Consider the following 20206-nt stretch of genomic DNA (forward strand, 5'->3'; position numbering starts at 1 on the left):
AAAAATATTTTATTTAGGGATGCCTGGTGGCTCAGTTGGTTAAGCGTCTGCCTTTGGCTCAGGCCATGATCCCAGGTTGCTGGGATCGAGTCCCGCGTAGGGCTCCTTGCTCAGTGGGGAACCTGCTTCTCCCTCTGCCTGCTGCTCCCCCTGCTTGTGCTCTCTCTCTGACAAATAAATAAAATCTTTAAAAAAATTTGTTTGTTTACTTAACTATTTATTTGACAGAGAGAGAGAGAGAGAAAACGCTCTTGTCTGAGGGAAGGGGCAGGGGGGAGGAAGAGGGACAAGCAGACTCACTGCTGAGCATGGGGCCTCATGCAGGGCTTCATCCCATGAACCTGAGATCATGAACTGAGTGGAAATCAAGAGTCAGACGCTTAACCAAATGAATCACCCAGGCACCCCAACTTGTTACTTTTATAAAAGAAACAGATGCCTGGATTTAAGAAATAAGGAAAGGGATCAAAATAAATAACTTGAAAGAAGAAATAAAAATATTTTATATGGCTAAAGTAATAGAGATTCCTTTTTTTTAAACATCTGGGAAAATAATGCTTGCTATGGCTTTTTCTCCTCAAGAATTTTATAAGGTGAAGTAGTTCATGTTGGCTAAGTACTTTAAATTTTTTGGAAAAAATGAACTAGTAAAATAATTTTATTATTATAACCAAATAGCAAAGTTACAATTTTTCTATAGTGGAGATTGTTGTTACCTTAATAGGCTTTTTACTTTTTACCTTTAAACATATACTTGGCTCCTTAAAGTTATAAATACCTAGAAGAGACAAGTACTGTTTAATAACCCATTTAATGATTTTTGGAAAATTCAAGCTGAAAACATCTAAGGATGAAATAAGAAACTACAGATTTATTATTATTCACATTCTGCTTTCTACTGGCAAAAGTTGAAGAATAAAATTAAAAGAAACCTCACTGAACACATCTCATTTAGTTTCTTAGATTTAATTAAATCAAGAGTCAATTCTCATCTTTGAGTTTATATAAGAATCCGTTTCCCAGAAGAAAACACGAAACAAAGCTGGTATTAGGATAAAAAGCAATCTGCTTTGCCAAGAGTGTTCTAGTTCCAGGAGTGTTTGATTGAAAGCCTTCTTGCCTTCTGGTCTCCTACTCCAAATCTTTTGGGCAGCAAAAGAGCTGAGGTTTGTCTCTTAATATGGTCCTCCGCATTGGAGCAAGACAGATTTAATTCTACTTCAGCACTTTAGAGAGATGAGTATAAAGATGTCAGCTTGATGATATAAAGGGTAGGTGATCTGGATTTTCCTTAGGCACTTTTAATCATGCAGTTATAGGTATCATTTTTTTCAAAAGTTCCTCAATATTTAACTTAAATTAACCTTTTTTCATTTTGCTCTGCTTTTATTGACAAATGAAAATAATTTAGCATTGTTCTTTATGTCTCCCTTTTATCTTTCTTCCTGACTGAACAGATTTGTTAACTTTAATATTTTTTTTCTTGAAGACTAGGAATATAAGATGGTCACTGTTATCCTTTTTAAAAATTTTTAAAGAAATATTTATTTTTTAGAGAGAGATATCGCATGAGCACATATACATGTGCATATGAGTGGGGGGTGGGGTCAAGGCAGAGAGTCTCAAGCAGACTCCCCGCTAAGCTCCGAGTTGGATGCAGGACTCAATCTCAGGACGCATGAGACCATGACTTGAGCTGAAACCAAGAGTCCAACACAACTAACTGAGCCACACAGGCGCCCCTCACTTACCCTTTGAACTACACTCAATTTGCCTTCAGATAATTGATAGTCATGCCTTCTTAAAATGCAATAATCTGATTGGTTATGTAATAAGCATGTGGAACCCAAAACTTAATAAAAAAAGATCATGCTACAGATTGGAATTTTATTAGATGATGCTCTTTCAGTTTTCTTGTATATTCTGGAGTCGGCCTCTTCCTTCTTTTATAAATTAGTTTTTGCTTTTCTTTGATGACATGACAGCTCCTTTTACCCCTCCCCCCAAATTAAAATTAATTATACTCTTTCAAAGAGTTTTCTATTACCTTTCATTTTTGACTGACATCCTACTTACTGTAGTCCTCAAGAAATCAATGAATATATTAATTGAAATTAGACTTGGCACCTGTCTCTAAGGAATTCAACTCAATAGTTCTTCGTAGCCTTAGATGGAATTTTTAATAACTTCAAAAGAGATTTTTTTAAAAAACCAACTGTGTATTCTTAAGTCATTCCTTCAAACCCATGTTTTTTTTTGAGTTTCCAGATAGAGAAATAAGGGTAGAATAAAATGACCAGAATTAAAAGCATTAAGACATTTATAAAAACCTGACAAGCTAATGATTGTAATATAAAGATATTAAACGACTAGTTTAGGTAATATCTTACAAACACAAAAGAACAATGTATTTCTTCTCAGTCGTACGACTCAATTTGTGGGGCAAAAGAACTAGGAAAAGATGGTGCTAAAGCAGGTAGACTATAGATATTCAAGAAATTTGGTCTTTTTCTGTTCCTAAAATTCAGAACATTTTTTTTTTTCTTTACAGCTCAAAGTAAGTCAGGAAAAGAAACCTCATCTTAGGCTAAAACTAATAATCATCAGATAAAGAACAGAAGATAGTTTAGTCTGAAAGACTGAGTTGGAATTCTCGCTCTTACCATTTGATAGCTCTGTGACTTTTACTTTTTTGAGTCTCAGTTTCTACATCTCAAACACAGGTATAATACCCCTAAACATAATAGGGTTGGCAAGATTAAAAAAAAAAAGGCATGTAATATTTGTAAGTTGCTTGACTCATAGTAGGCACTCAATAAATGTTTATGGACTTTCTTTTCACCCTCTTCCCTGATCCTTCTGAAAATTAAATTTGACAGATAAATAGTGTTCTCTTCACTCTTAAAGCTATTGTAGTGAGAAAAGATAGAAATAACTAAATGGAGGGGCAGTGGGTGGCCTAGTCCATTGAGCATCCAACTCTTGGTTTCAGCTCAGGTTGTGGGATCAGGCCCTGTGTCAGGCTCTGTGCTCAGCATGGAGTCTGCTTAAGACTCTCTCTCCCTCTGCCCCTTCCCCCCTAAAATAAATAAACAAATCTTACAAAAAAAAAAGGGGGGGAATAACTAGATGGAATAAATCTTCTTGATCTGAAATTTTAAAGTAAGTAAGTTATGAAATAAAACTAGTAAGAGGTAAATAGAAAGAACAATGGAATTATAAAAACCAATACGAAAGTTAAGATACCATTAATCATTTCCATTTTCCTCTTGGCTATGATTATGAGATTATGTTTCATATTCAGTGAAGGGAGAAATTACCCAAGCTTTGAAAAGTGAAATCAAAAGTGTTTCATAAAAACAAAAACTGCTTCCATTTTCCAGAGGTTTTATCAAAAAAGTATTTCAAAAAAGGGCCTTTCAGCCATTCGAGATGACCTGTTTAAGTGTGTAATATATGCCAACTGCCATACTAAGTGGCAGAGATATACAGAGAAGATAAAAAGAATGCTTAACAAAGGTATAGTACAGGTCGTGTGGTGTCAGGCATATGACTGTATTAGTTTGCTAGGGCTGCCATAACAAAATACCACCAGCTGTGTGACAAACAACAGAAATTTATTTTTTTTACAGCTCTGGAGGCTGCAAGTCTAAGATCAAAGTAAAGGCAGAGCAGGTTTCCTCTGAGTCTTCTCTCCTTGCCTTACAGTTGGCTACCCTCTTGCTGTCTCTTCACATGGTTGTGCATTGGCATCCCTGGACTCTGTGTGTCTAAATTTCTTTTTTTTACAAAGACAGCAGTAGAACTGGATTAGGGTCCACTCTAATGGCCTCATTTTAACTTATCACCTCTTTAAGGACTGTATTTACAAATACGGTCAGATACTGAGGTACTGGGGGTAAGCGCTTCAAAATAAGAATTCTAGGGGAACACAATCCAGCCCATAAGATGCATGATCTCATGTAACCACTGCCCTGTTTAACAAATGAGGAGCTAGGCTTTAAGAGGGTAAATCAGTCAAATAAATATCACATAGTGGTGACATATTCCACCAGGACTTACTGGTGGAAACAAAATTTTAACTCAGGTCTCATTATGAGAGCACCAAAGGTATGTTCTTTCTTCTATCCACACCTCCTCAAAGAATTACAAATCTAATTGGAAAGACAAAGTACTGATTCATGAAACTTTAACTATGGGGGTTACTTATAACAAGGCACTTATTCACTGGACTTGTACCATTACACGGAAAGGTGGATTCAGGATTAATAAACATTTATAGAATATTTATTACATGTTAGACTGGGCTCTTTCACGTAAGAGTCTACTGATTCCCTTACATGAGGAATTGCTGAATGCAGACAGGAATAGTCTTGGTAGTCTCGGACCCAGAGATGATCCTAAGCCGATGCCAAAATACAAGAGAGCTTTCCACAGGAAATATCTTAGATACAACTGTCTTTTAGATCTTTTTTTCCCTGCATTTGGGCGTAGGCTATGTGCAGGTACACATGTATGAAATCCGTAATCTGCTTTGTAATATTCTACCTCATTGACAATCTACCTCATTGGCAATGATGGGAGTTTTCTGCTCTAGAGCATTGCAGAGTGAAAGACAAGAAAGTCCCATGCTGTATCTTTTGAGATTACCACTTGTGTGTCCAGGAATGAGTGTCAGGCTAGATTGTGGTCAGGCAGGCACCTGCTCCATGCTCTGGATGACTGCATATTGTTGTTCAAAGTTTGTTAAAAATACCATTTCCTTTGTTCTTCAACTGCATTTTATGGATCTAGACTCTGTGTTAAATTTTAATTATATAATTAATATGCTAAGTAATTTACATTCCCAGGTTATGTTACAAAGTTTCCAAAGACCATTCCAGCTATGCATACTGGGGACCAAGGCATATGTCTAGAATCCCACATACCAACTCTTACACAAAAGTTATTAGACTCCTGAAAGCAGGAAATAAAAGTCTGATGTGAAAGATGTCCTTCCTATACCAGCAGGAAAGAAACAAAGACAGGCAGTTGTGGAAAAGTAACTAAAATATGTGGAGAGACTAAAGGAAGATAAGAATTATTCAACCTTGGTCTGTTTGTATAGATTACTCTCAATTTTGACTCCCCTTCTCTGGTGATAATAATGCAAACTTCATAAAGGTAAGTTGCCTGCCTTTGTTCAACTTAGTATATAAACTCTATTAAGCCTAGCCACTTCTTTGGGTTTTCATTTTCCTATGGGGATTCCCACGTATGTGTAAAAATTGACATGCTTTTCTCCTGTTAATCTGTCTTAAGGTCAGTTTGATTCCTAGCCCCTGCCAGAGGCTCTAGGAGAGTTAAGTTTTGCTTTCCATGCTATATGTGTGTGTAGACACACATATATGCATATACATACACACACATATACACACCACTTACATTTATTATATTCAACCTCAAGAAGGTTGAATTGTGGAGATCCATTAATTTGTTTTTTTGGAGGTAAATTCTTTGAGTCTCAATTATACCATTTTCAGAAAACAGGCACAAAGCACATTTCAAAGTTTGATCTGATTTTTAGTATTATCCATACTTCTTTCCTAGAGTATGAACATTCAATGGTGTTCTTATCAATAATGAGAATTCAGTTGTGATTTTTCAAACTGTCTCAATTGAGTTAAGTGGGTGGAAGCCGTGGGAGTAGCTTATCAGAATCTTGGAGAAAAATGGAAGAGCAGATAAAGAAGTAATATACATAGTTTAAAAACAAAGCAGTGCTTTTCTCCAATACTTTAATGTGTTTTAATCATAGTAATTTAATGTATTCAAATTTCAAATAATATTAAATATGTTTTTTAAAAAAAGATGTCGAGAAACACCAATGTAAGGGAATTTTTAAAAATGTAAAGATCAGATTTCATTTTTTCCAGGAAAAAAGTGCATTAGGAGGCATTTATTTATTTATTATTATTTTTAAAATATTTTTTATTATATTATGTTAGTCACCATACAGTACATCCCTGGTTTTTGATGTAAAGTTCGATGATTCATTAGTTGCGTATAACACCCAGTATTAGGAGGCATTTAATGAATGTTTTGAATTGAACAGACTTAGTAGCCAATTAACCCAAAACACACTTAATTCACTAAATATACACACAGAGAAAGGTAATTTTCTTAAAGGGTTGTATCCAGGAAGTGAATAGCATGATGGTTTAAACTGTAAGTGGAAAAATAAATCTCCAAACACAGTACGACATTTGTGCAACTCTGAGCATGTGTATTTTTATTCTGACATTTTTGTGTTGCCAGTTGTTTTTACCTTTGTAAACTTTCAAAGAAAGGTCTACTTATTATCCCCCCTCATCTCTACCTCATTGTGCCTTCTACAAAATAAACATAAAACTGGGGATACATGCTCAGGTTGAGAACAGCTCTGACCCCTGAATTTCTTTTTCCTCAAGGTGAGTATCTAAAGACAACTAAGATTTTCAATTTAGGCTTTTTTGGTTTTCAGTCCCAGAACCACTTTACTCCAAACATCTTCACAGAAGATAGTACTTCCTACCTGATGTCAGGTTCAAACCAATCAGTTCTCACAGCTGGAGATAGATTGAAAGAATGTCTATACTGCAGGCCCTCCCCACCCAGTGGCTCTATGTGCTTATGTGATGGGCAGTGCCCTGTTCCCCTGAAGTCCAAGGAATACCTACCTCTAGTTTCAGAACATCATGCTGAAGTTTACGCTGAAATTCAAGGAAGTTTTTGATTGTCAGCTTCCCCTTAAGATCAGCTCCAAAGAAGTAGGTTGTGAGGGCTGAACACAAGCCAGACTTGAGGGTGTTACCAGTAGTAGGACGATCTCTGTGACGCATACCCATACTGGTTTGGGAGCGAATGATGCTCTGAACCTAAAAGAGAAGCAAACCCCGATCCAGAAAAACATTACAAAGTACAAATATTTTATTTATTTATTTGAGAGAGAGAGAGAGAGAAAGAGAGCATGTGAGCATGTGTGGGGAGGAGGCAGAGGGTGAGGGAGAAGCAGGCTCGATCCTGAGACCTGGGATCACGACCTGAGCCAAAGGCAGACGCTTAACTGACAAGCTACCCAGGCACCCCAATATTTTCTTAAAATATTTTTATATGATAATTCGTTAAGTGTGTAACATGAGAATCAATCAAAACATCAATTCAACTAGTCTTGTGAATGCTTACTATATGCTATATGCTGTGTAGAAAATCAAAAGATCTCTGGACTAAAATTTCATCCCTCTTCTGTCTCACAAATGAGTTACTACTTCTCATACTTTCATACTAAAAAAAACATTTCTGTCCTGGCATTGGGTGAACAGAGCCCAAACAGTTATGAGGGTTTTGTGTTTTTTTGTAACTATCTTTTGCTATGATCTTTTGCTTTGATCTGCTATGAAATGGGTTAGAGAAAGGATGTGTGTGATAGAAGGGTCGGAGAAAACTCACACAGAGTATTAACTGTAGATTAATGCCTTTTAGTAATATGCATGATCAAAGTGATTTTAGAAAAAGATGAATCAAAGAGTAATATTAGTTATTAGTTTGTTTCATGCAACACTGACTTTGAAATATGTGAGGTCCTCTTCCTGCTTCTGTTTAACTTTTTTTATAAGCTTGACAAATACACTGTCAAGAAAATACCTGTTTACCTGGGAAGTCAGCACAAAGTTTGAATGTTTGGAAGCCTACAGCACTTTCAACTTAATAAATTCTTGTATTTCCCAAGAATCTAAATGTATAAAGATGAAGCAGAGAAACTTCTAAAGAGAGCCATTTGCTCATAAGCTACCTTATAATTTAGATTTTGGTCTGAGAGAGTTTTTACACCAAGATTCCTTGTGATCAATATTAGAAGTTTTATCAGTTTAAGAAAGCCAGTTATCAAGGGATCACATTAGATGAAATAGCACTCCCTTCTCTAACAAGTGAATGGAATGGTGAAACGACTGCCCCAAGTCATTTTGCATGTCAGCACCAATGACAGAAATAAGACTCATCTGCTCTATTCGCTTTAGAGAGAGCATGTGCAAGCAGGGGGGCGGGGGAGCAAGGGCAAGCAGTCTCCCTGCTGAGCAGCGAGACTGACACGGGGCTCAATCTCAGTACTCCAAGATCATGACCTGAGCCGAAGTCAGATGCTTAACCAACTGAGCCACCCAGGAGCCCCCAAGACCCATCTGCTCTAAATTCAAGTCTAGTGTTTAGTATCTGTACTACGAGTATGGCTATTTTGCTTCTGAGAGGTGAAGGAACTCCCCAGTCTATGACGAGGATCAGTGCTCTCAGTCTCTCTGGCTTAAAAAACTGTAAGGACAGAATTTGGAGCAATTACAACCACTGGAAAGTGAGGGGGAAATCCTGAAAAGGAGAAAGCCAAAGAGAGGGAGCCCCACATTCCATATATAAATTCTAGCCAAATCCAGTTGAGCTATTTGCCTGCTAAAATAAAACACTAATACTCTTCAGATGAATATAACAAAATCTAAGGTCAATAACATGTCATTCATAATATCTAGGCAAAAATCCAAAATTACTTAACATATGAAGAAATGGGAAAACTTGGCTCATCCTCAAGAGAAAAAGGCAATTAAAGGAGATCAATCCCAAGATGACCCAGATATTGGAAATTAGTAGACAAGAACTTAAAATAGTTGAATAATTTCAAGAGTGTAATATATACTTGTGAATAAGGAAAAGGCAGGATATTTCAGGTGAGAAAGAAAACTATAAAAAAATGAAATGGAAGTTCTAGAACTGAAAAATGTAGTATCTGAAATAAAAATTTACTGGATTAGCTTAATAGAAGAATTGACAAAAGAAAAAGTCAGTGAGTATGAAGATAAATCAACAAAAACTACAGCTTGAACAGCAGAGAGCAAAAGAGATTGAAAAAAAATAACAGAGCTTTAGAGATTTGTGATGTAATATCACATACGGTCTTAACATTTGTGTTATTGCAGTGTCAGAGAGAGGTAAGAGAAAATGGGGCCAAAAAAATTTAAGACATAATGACCAAAAACTTCTCAAATTTGATAAAAAACATAAAATTATATATACAAAAGCTCGTCAAATACCAAGAAGGATAAATACAAAGAAAATCACATTGAGGAACATTGTAATCAAATTTCTAGAAATGAATTCTAAAGAGAAAATCTGGAAAGCAGAGAAAGAAAACAACATATTATAAACAGAGCAACAATGATTTAAACAGCCAAACTTTTAATCAGAAGGAATCAGAAGGGGATGCCTGGGTGGCTCATTCAGTTAAGCATCTGCCTTTGGCTCAGGGTCCTGGGATCAAATATAGAGTCCCACATCAGGCTCCTTGCTCAGCGGGGAGCCAGTTTTTCCTCTGCCTGCCGCTCCCCCTGCTTCTGCTCTCTCTCTCCCTCTCTCTCTCTCAAATAAATAAAACAAAATAAAATAAAATAAAAAAGGAATCAGAAGTAGTGAAATAACAACTGAGAATTTTACATCTACATCTAGAACTCTAGATCTAGAACTTCCTTCCCAAAATAATGATGATATAAATGAATTCATCACTAACAAATGTGCACTACAAGAAATGCTAAAGAAAGTTTTTATGGGCCACCTGGGTGGTATAGTTGGTTAAGCATTGGACTCTTGGTTTTGGCTCAGGTTGTGATCTCAGGGTCATGAGATCAAGCCCTGTATCAGGCTCCATGTTCAGCATGGAGTCTGCGTAAGACTCTCTCTCTCTCTTTCTCTCTGCCCCTCTCTCCCCTCTCTAGAATAAATGAATAAACCTTGAATAAAAAAAGTTTTTCCAATTGAATGGAAATAATACCATATGGAAACTAGGATCTTCAGGAAGGAACGAAGGGCAGCAGAAATGGTAAATACGTGAGTAAATATAACAAACAATTTTTGTCTTATTTTCTTTAAAAAATATATGACTTTTAAGGCAAAAATTACAAAATTTATTACAAGGTTTATAATGTGTGTAGATGTGATTCACAAAACAACTATAGCATAAAGGATGGAAAAGAGGTAAATAAAACCTTATGGTTGCAAGTTTCTACATTTTTAAAAGATTTCTCTATTTGAGAAAGAGAGAGAGAGAGAGCATGAGCATGAGGGGCAAAGGGAGAGGGAGAGAGAATCTTCAGCAGACTCCATGCTGGATGCAGAGCCCAATGCGGAGCCTGATCTCACGACCTTGAGATCACTGAACTGAAAGCAAAAGATGGATGCTTAACCAACTGCACCACCCAGGTGCCCCAGCAGTGTTTCTACATTTCATGTGAATATTAACTCTAAGTAGATTATGTATACTGCAACTAAAAGGCAAAGACTGTCAGAATGGATAAAAAAACAAGACCCAACTAATGCTGTCTATAAAAGATGCACTTTAAATACAAAGACACAGATATACTTACAGTAAATGGATGAAAAAAAAGGACAGACCATGCAAATAGTTAGCATAGCCGGAATTGCTATGTTAAAATCACATAAAGTAGACTTTAAGATAGAGTATTACCAAAGATAAACAGTGACATTTCATAATTATAAAAACACTATGCTTAAAAACCACAGAATACACATTGTTTAATACACATTGATGCTTACCAAGATAGATCAGATGCAGTTCTATAAAACCAGACTCAATACATTTAAAAGGATTAAATCATGCAGAGTATGTTTTCTGAGCACAATGGAATTAAATTAGATATCAGTAGCAGTAACATAACTAAAAAAACAAAGCCTGACAACTTGGAAAATAAACAACACTTTTCTAAGCAATTCATGGGTCAAAAAGGAAGTCACATGTGAAGTAGACAATATTTCAAACTTAAAGATAATGAAAATACAACATACCAAATTTTATAGGATGCTTCTATAGCACTACTTAGAGGAAAATGTAGCATTAAATGCTTATATTAGAAAAGAAGAAAATTCTAAAAACAATGACCAACGATGGTATCTTAGGAGACTTATAAAAGAGTAAAAGAAACCTAAAATGAGTAGAAGGAAAGAAATGAGAGTAGAAATCAATTAACTAGAAAACACACAAACCATGAGTAAACTAATAAAGCCAAAAGTTGGTTTTTGAAAATATAAAAAAGACCTAGACCCTTAACAGCCAAAGAAATTTTGAGAAAGAAGAACTAAAGGTGTCACACTACCTGATTTCAAATATAGTCTTATACTACAAGACTATAGTAGTTAAAACCATATGGTATTGGTATAAAAACAGACACACTGATCAGTGGAACTGAATAAAGATCCAAGAAATAAACCCACACATATATGGTCAATTAGTTTATGACAAAAGAGCCAAGAATATACAATGGAGAACAGCCAGTCTCGTCAATAAATGATGTTGAGAAAACTGGACAGCCACATGCAAAGAATAAAACTGGACCACTATCTCATACCCTATACAAGTTAATTCAATGTGGGTTAAAGAGTTGAATCTAAGACTTCAAACCATAAAATTCCTGGAAGAAAACCTAGGTGGTAAACTCCCTGACATTAGTCTTGGTGACGACTTTTTGGATTTGACACAAAAGCAAATGCAAATATAAACAAGCAGGATGACGAACTAAAAAGCTTCTGAATGGCAAAGGAAATTATCCACAAAATGAAAAGGCAACCCACCAAATTAGAGAAAATATTTGCAAATCATATAACTGATAAAGGGTTAATATTCAAAATATTAAAGAACTCATATAACTCAATAACAAAATCCAAACAATCTCATTAAAAAATGGGCAGAGGATTTGAATAGACATTTTTCCAAAGAAGACATACAGAATGGCCAGCAGGTACATGGGAAGTGCTCAATATCACTCATCATCGGGAAAATGGAAATCAAAACTATAATGAGATAACACCTCACACCTGTTAGAATGGCTACGATCAAAAGGACAAAAAAATAACAAGTGTTGGCTAGGATGTGGAGAAAAGGGAACCCTTGTGCACTATTGTTGGGAATGTAAATTGATGCAGCCACTATGGAAAACAGTATGGAGCTTCCCCTTAAAATTAAAAATAGAGCTACCATATGATCCAGCAATTTAATTTCTGGGTATTTATACGAAGGAAACAAAATCACTATCTCAAAGAGATACCTGCACCCATCCGTGTTCACTGCAACATTATTTACAATAGCCAACACATGGGAACAACGTCCGTGTCCACCAATGGATGGATGGATAAAGAAAATGTGATATTTATCTGTCTATAGAGATATACTGGAATATCTATAGATATATAATGGAGTATTATTCAGCCATAAAAAAGAAGACAATTCTGCCATTTGTGATAACATGGATGGAGCTTGAGGGCATTATGCTACATGAAATAAGTCAGACAGAGAAAGACAAACACTGTATGATTTCACTCATATATGGAATTTTTTTAAAAAGGCCAAATTCATAGATACAGAGAAGAGATTGTTGGTTGACAGAGGTAGGGGGTCCCCATGGGTGAAGGTGGTCTAAAGGTAAAAACTTCTAGTTATATGATAAATAAAATAAATAAGTCCCAGGGATGTAATGTACAGCATAGTGATCACAGTTCACTGTATTGTATTGTAAATTTGAAAGTTAAGAGAGTAGATCTTAAAAATTCTCATCACAAGAAAAAAAACTGTAACTGTGTGGTGATGGATGTTAATTAAACTTTTGTGGTAATCACTTTGCAATATATACACAGATCAAATCATTATATTGTACACCTAAAACTAATACAATGTTATGTCAATAATATCTTAATAAAAATAAAATTAATTTTATATAAAATAAAACCCAAGGATGGGTTGAATATGTGATGGGGATTAAAGATGCACTTGTGATGAACACAGGGTGACATATGAAGTGTTGAATCACTATACTGTACACCGAGATTAAATCACATTGTATGTTAACTGGAATTAAAATAAAAACTTAAAAAAAAAAAAAAGAAAAACGGGGGGCAGAGGGGAGGAGATTCAGTGTTTCTCAACTAAAGCACAAATGAAAATAAAATTATCCTGATTTCCCCCAAATAAAATTTTAAAAATACCAAAATAAGTTAGTTCTATGTATAATCATTTGAGGCCACCTGGCAATACCAGTAAAGTGCAGGATTACGGAAAAGTGAAAGTATTAGATGGACACAGGGTGCAGATTTGAATAAATGTCTCCAGGTATTTAAAAATATTTATCTCTGTGAATTTCTTATTTAAAGATATACTGTACCTCATACTTTCTCCCATTTCCTTTTTGCCACATTCCTTATTTTAAATACAAAATGCCTTCTCCCACATACCCATATATATGTATTTTTTGTTTTGTTTTGAAGCCATTCTGACAATCATAATCATTGTATCTAAAGGAATATCATGGCCCACCAATGCTAGAAGTTTTATGGAAATGTAATCTCTTTCTAGGATTCATCAGAAACTGTATACATCTATGGCTTGGACCTGCTACAGTCAAAGGCACGGTATATTTTTTCCTTTCTTATAGAAATCCTTTCAGAACATCCTTATATTCTGGAACTACCTGGCACAAAGGAGCTGTTTAACAAACATCAACTAAACACATGATTGAACAGCTGTAATTTTTCCTCTCAGCATCATAGTCTAATCCATGTTGGGGAATCAGAAGAACTTTGACCTTAATCATATGCTCAAATAATTCCTTACACTTAGAGTAAAAACAAACAAACAAAACCCACTTGTTAAGTGAGGATGATTTTTTTAAAATGACACATTAGGCACTTCAAAAATTAGGTATCATCTGAGTATGCTGACCAGGACCAAAATAACTCCAAGGCACATGAAAATGTATTAAATATTAATGTACTTATAGGAACTTTCCAGGACAACTTGCCTGTTCAAACTCTTCCATGTCTACTTCTCCATCTCCATTCAAGTCAAACATCTTGAAGGCGATTTCAAAATTTCTCTGAGGAGCTGCAAGCAGAAAGGAAGGATAGGAGGGAAGGAGGAGAAGAGGGAGGGGGGAGAAAGAAAAGTATTTAGAAGGCATTGACTAAAAATAAAAAATCATTTCTTTAAGAAAAACAGATGGTTAAACAAAGTATTATCAAGTCACAGAATGCCACCATATTTATCCAGATCAATTTGTAGCAAAACTCCTTAAAATCAAAAGAGAAACTTGACCATGGCCAGTAAAGATAGCACTTGTCTCTTGAGTTTCAACACTAATCTCCTAAATACTTCAGCTTTGCTTTGTTAGAAATCATCCTCTTAACTGTATCATATTAATGTTTCTCTGTTACTTAAATACAGCATTATTTATCTAGGCATGAAAGTCGGCTTGGGGTGAGACACACTGCTGCAAAGAGGCTGAAACTCTAAGTCTTTGTCTCGCCTTTTTAAACCAGCTAGATTTGGGGACACCTTGATGGCTCAGTTGGTTAAGCGCCTGGCTCTTGGGTTTCGGCTCAGATTGTGATTTCTGGGTTGGGGGATTGGCCTGCATGGGGCTCCAGGCTCAGCAGGGAGTCTGCTTCTCTCCCTCTCCTTCTGCCCCTTCCTCCACTCACAGACACACCCCCCCCACACACACGTATGCACGCTCCCTCTTTCTATAAATCTTAAAAAAAAAAAAAAAAAACCCGGCTAGATTTCTACTTTGGTCTTTCTAGTCTCTCCATTTTAAGTGCAATCAGGAGTTCAGCAGATGTCATTCAGCCATCATGTTACGATCTATAGGCAGAAAAGCATACTGGTAGCTACCCAGCTCCCTATTTCAACCATGTCAGCTGGGTACGAAATTACTGAGCAAAGTATATGCAAATGCTAAAATAAAGCTGACTTTAAAAATAAAGTGAAAAATGCAAAGCTTGAGAAGATGGGTGTATATATTTTCTTTCCCTTAACTCAATGGTAAAAACTCTTCAAGATGTTTCTGAGTTCCTAGATAAATCAGTAAAATACAAATATAATTACTATACTTGTACAGTAGAATAAAATGTAATGTCCCTTCTTCCTTACCATACTAAATGTTCTGGTAAAGAAAACAAAGTTATTTACTTCCTTCCTTTGGTACTTCAAATTTATATAGATGTGGAGAATAAACCAAAATAAAATATCCTATATATACTAATACTACTGAATTAAATTTTCCATTAACATAACTTTTATTTAAAAATTTAAAGATTATATGTAGACAAAAAAATTAAAGAACTAGAACTTCCATTTCATTTTTTTATAGTTTTCTTTCTCACCTGAAATATCCTGCCTTTTCCTTATTCACAAGTATACATTACACTCTTGAAATNAGTATATATTACACTCTTGAAATTATTCAACTATTTTAAGTTCTTGTCTACTAATTTCCAATATCTGGGTCATCTTGGGATTGATCTCCTTTAATTGCCTTTTTCTCTTGAGGATGAGCCAAGTTTTCCCATTTCTTCATATGTTAAGTAATTTTGGATTTTTGTCTAGATATTATGAATGACATGTTATTGACCTTAGATTTTGTTATATTCATCTGAAGAGTATTAGTGTTTTATTTTAGCAGGCAAATAGCTCAACTGGATTATGCACAGTTACAGAGAATCCACATTCCCATCTTGCTCATGAATTTAATAGTTATATCTTGCAAGGTCAAATTTCATTTTCAGCTAGCTAGCCAGCTAGCTAGCTTGGTGAGCTCCTGGTTTTTAGTTGCCTGGGTGAATCATGTCCTTGTCAGCTTCCAATTCCCTGCCTCACTTGATAATGGCTTCCAACAGGCTTGCAATTCTCTAGGTCACAAGTACAATTGTTGCAAAGGATACAGCTGGGGGATTAGATTTTTGTATATTTATTGTCACTTCTTAAATTTTTCCTACTTGTCTGGGTGCTTTTACTGAAGAGTTACTATGCCAAGCATTGAGCTCGATAATTTAAAGCTTGATAATTATCTGATTTTGTATGTTTAACCCTGAAAGATTTTATTTCTCTATTTTTTAAGCAGAGTAGGAAATTGGGGTTCAAAGCCATAAACGACTAGCTCAAAATTGCAGAGCTAATATGTGGCAGAAATGAACCTAGGTCAATGCTGACTCCAAAGGCAATAAACTTTTTCATTATGCTCCATGGCATCCAATAGGAAGACAGTGGTTCTGAACAATAATAAACACATACTCTATTCTGGTATGTTTTAACCTAGAAAAACAAAAAGCAAAAACAAAACATGACTCACTGATTACATCAGTCTCTGCAATAGCTGAGTTCCAAGCTGTTCATTTCAAGGACATACTTGACATAAGAGAAACATTGCATATGCCATGTTCCTACGTTAGACTTGGCTGCACTAACTGGAAACCCATATGCAACATAAGATTCTCAGGTTTGTTACCTGCTTTTTAAAATTTTTGAATATGCATTGCTTTAGGCAGGAATGCATTCTCCTATTCTCCCCTATTGTCTTGCACTTGGCCCACTTCATTCAAATACATTACCTGTCTATTCCTTGTAGATACCTGAGATTGTAACAACTGCAGAAAATATGGAGCTGCTCAAAGTTTTCAGTGGGGGAATAATACCATCAAACTGGCATTTATAAATGATTTCTCTGGCCACAGCGTGAATTGAAGAATGAGTTGGAAAAGAAGAACCAGCTTCAGAGAAGATCACGGAAGCTCTTTTAAAGGTTGAAAATGTGAATGAGGTGATGGCAGTTGTAATGGAGAGGAAGAAACAAATTTGAAATAAGGAGGCAGCATTATGCAACTTAATGATTAATTAGCTGTGAAGAGAGTAAAAAAGGCTGACAGCATGACTGCCTTAGGCTACTGGATAGCTTGAATGGCATAAACCGAGAGCTAAAACAGATGTAAAAGGTTTGAGGAATAAGAGACCTGAATTCAAGGGGTCCACAGCCTGTTCAGATGAAAACGCTAAGACAGTGGGAAACATAGGTCTACAGGTTAGACAAGAAAGGTGAGAGGTGAAAGCTGGCAGTTGCTGGCACACAGAGCCTGAAGTGAGGGAGCCCAGAGAGAAGTGAGGGTTGAGGAGAAGGTGGAGGAAAGGGTAAAGTGCAGCTGGAAGCCAGTATTTAAGGTAAAAGGAAGGAGAAAGGAAGCAGTGACAGAGGAAATGGTATCAGGAGGAATACAGTCCTAATGAACAGAAACAGGGATAAATTTGGCAAGAGCCAGTCAGTATGTTGAATTAAAGCTCGAGAATTAAAGCAGCATTCCCATTCCCTATCTCTACTGATTAAAGAGGGTGCACAGAGTGCTTAAAATTTTAGCTTTATCATCATATTTTATTCTTACTGTCTTGTGAGTTTTGTGAAGGCACAGTCTTCATTTAAATGACTGAATGAGTTATTTTAGCAAATCATAGTTTGTATGTCCTCCTACAACTAAGGTTAAATTCATTTTACCAAACAAAGCACATCCTGTACTTCTTGAGCTTTCTGTATCTCTTGAGCCTGGCTTACTTTCAAACACAGTATTTGCTCTATATGGAGCTACGCAGAGTGTTCATTAAAGTATATGCACTGACACTATTCTAGACGCTGAGCTTCTATGCACGCAGGTCAGGATAAGGCAAGTGAGGGCAGCAGCCTTGCACGCTCTCAGTTAGGCCTCACCAGTCAATCAAGAAAGGTCCTTCCAGGAGTAGTTCTCTCAGCCTATTCAGTCTTCATCTGCTGATCATGTTCTCTTGTTCTTCCCTGGCTCCCTTTAAATGTAGGCTTCAGAGTAATATACATATATATACATATTTTTTTTTCTTCAAAGATTTATTTATTTATCTGAGAGAGAGGGAGAGAGCAGGGGAAGGGCCAGATGGAGAGAATCCTGAAGCAGACTCTCTGCTGAGCATGGAGCCTGAGGTGGGGCTCGATCCCAGGACTTGGAGATCATTTCCTGAGCCAAACGCAGACGCTTAACCATCTGAGCTACCCAGTTGCCCCGAAACTGGACCACTTTCTTACACCATAAACAAAATCAACTCAAAATGGATTAAAGACCTAAATGTAAGACCTAAAGCCATAAAACTCCTAAAAGAAAACACAGAAACAAGAGTTGGATGCTCAACCAGCTGAGCCACCCAGATGTCCCTCAGTGTAATTTTTAAATCTAGCTGTTGGAAAGCTTTAAGGTGTCCAGGATTTCTGCTTACTCACAACCTATTTAAACAGAAAAGAACTGAGAGAGGAATTCTTTTGAATCCAAGGCTACTTACAGAGTGAAGTTTTCCCCCACTGTGTTAACAACATAATCTACCTCCTGTACAATGATTTCCAAAATGATAGCATATGTTGGAACTGATTAAAACAGTAAGAGTCTATACAGAGTTCATTACTTTACATCTTTTACTCAGAATTCCATGACAATCGTTGCTACTAGGAAATGGAGATGCATTAGGTCTGTTCTAGTTAAGAATCTGTGTTTATATTATTCTATCACTAACAATACTGATAACAATAACGACTCTAGATTGTTCCTGGAAGCACAACAGATTTTTCTGCTTCATTTTAGTAACAAGAAAAAAAGCATCTTTGTCTATGTGTAGTAAGTCAAATAATCAGACAGCAACGACACTAGCTGTCTCAAGACTTTCATGACTGTTTCACTTTACTGTTTTTTAATAGAAAAGGCACAAGACTAGGGCTCTAATTCTGGCTCTTCCCACATGAGTCATTATGCCTTAAAATCTTTTTTGGTAGTTCTGATGGAATAAACAAAAACACGAATAGGTTAGATTCTTATTTCCTGTTGGTTTGATTCTCTACCACAGAATTCCTACCTGCACTATTCTTGTTTTAAAAATGATGTTATAGGATAAATTAGGTAATTAATATGCAATATCAGAGAACTCTGAGTTAGAAAAAAAAACCTTTAGATTATGGTGAACCTCTATTTAATGAGGAACTTGCCTACTGAATTTGTAAGGATGATCACATGGCCTCTGATTATTTCTGAGAGACAAAGGTCACCACTTCTGGTAGCTTTCCTTCTGTTTCTATTTTTTGAAATAGCTTTAGGAGAATAGGTATTATTTCTTCTTTGAATGTTTGGTAGAATTCCCCAGGAAAACCGTCTGGGCCTGGAGTTTTATTATTTGGAAGGTTGTTTATCACTGACTCAATTTCTTCATAGTTAATTGGCCTATTTAAGAAATCTATTTCTTCCTGTTTCAGTCTTGGTAGTTTATAGGTTTCCAGGAAGGCCTCCATCTCTTCCAGATTGTTTAGTTTTTTGGCATATAGCTGTTGATAAAAGTTTCTAATAATCCTTGCAATTTCAATGGTGCTGGTCGTGACCTCTCCCTTTTCAGTCATAATTTTAATAATCTCAGTCCTTTCTCTTTGTTTTTGGACAAGTTTTGCCAGTGGTCTATCAATTTTATGGATTCTCTCAAAGAACCAGCTTCTAGTCCTGTTGATCTGCTCTACTGTGGTTCTGGTCTCTAATTCATTGATTTCTGCTCTAATCTTGGTCAACTCCTTCCTTGTCAGTGGGTTAGGCCTGTCCCTCTGTTGCTGTTCCAGTTTCTTGAGGTGAGAATATAGAAACTGCATTTTAGATTTTTCTATTCTTTTGAGTGAGGCTTGGATGGCTATGTATTTCCCCCTTAGGACTGCCTTTGCAGTATCCCATAGGTTTTGGACCGTTGTGTATTCATTCTCGTTGGTCTCCATAAATTGTTTAATTTGTTTTTTGATTTCCTGGTTTATCGAGTCATTCTTGAGCAGGATGGTTCTTAGCCTCCAAGTGTTTGAGTTTCTTCCAGGTTTTTCCTTGTGGTTGAGTTCCAATTTCAGAGCGTTGTGGTCTGAGAATATGCAGGGGATAATTTCAATCTTTTGGTATTGGCTGAGACCTGTTTTGTGTCCCAGAGCATGATCTATTCTTGAGAATGTTCCATGGGCATTTGAATAGAATGAGTATTCTTTGGTTCTGGGGTGTAGTGTTCTATATATATCTATGAGGTCCAACTCGTCGAGTATGGCATTCAAAGCCTTTGATTCTTTGCTTAGTTTTTGCCAGGGTGTTCTGTCTATTTCTGATAGTGGGGTGTTGAGGTCCCCTACTATTACTGTGTTCTTATCTATATGTCTCTTTATTTTGGTTAAGAGTTGGCTTGTGTATCTTGCTGCTCCCCTGTTGGGGGCATATATATTAATAATTGTCATATCCACTTGTTGAATACTTCCTTTAAGAATAATATAGTGCCCTTCTGTATCTCTCTCTATGG

At 36.2% G+C, this 20206-nt stretch overlaps 1 protein-coding gene across 2 annotated transcripts in view; it reads right to left on the minus strand.

The window, feature by feature from the left end:
- The window catches only part of MICU1 (mitochondrial calcium uptake 1), a 249274-nt gene that overhangs the window by 61850 nt on the left and 167218 nt on the right, over positions 1 to 20206 (minus strand). For both annotated transcript variants that reach the window (XM_034662666.1, XM_034662665.1), the window contains 2 exons: positions 13863 to 13945; positions 6699 to 6896 (listed from right to left, as the gene is read on the minus strand). In XM_034662666.1, the coding sequence (XP_034518557.1) occupies positions 6699 to 6896; positions 13863 to 13945 (281 nt within the window). The remainder of the gene's footprint in view (positions 1 to 6698; positions 6897 to 13862; positions 13946 to 20206) is intronic.

This window comes from Ailuropoda melanoleuca, chromosome 6 (assembly GCF_002007445.2).
Source record: "Ailuropoda melanoleuca isolate Jingjing chromosome 6, ASM200744v2, whole genome shotgun sequence".
Taxonomy (NCBI): Eukaryota; Metazoa; Chordata; class Mammalia; order Carnivora; family Ursidae; genus Ailuropoda; species Ailuropoda melanoleuca.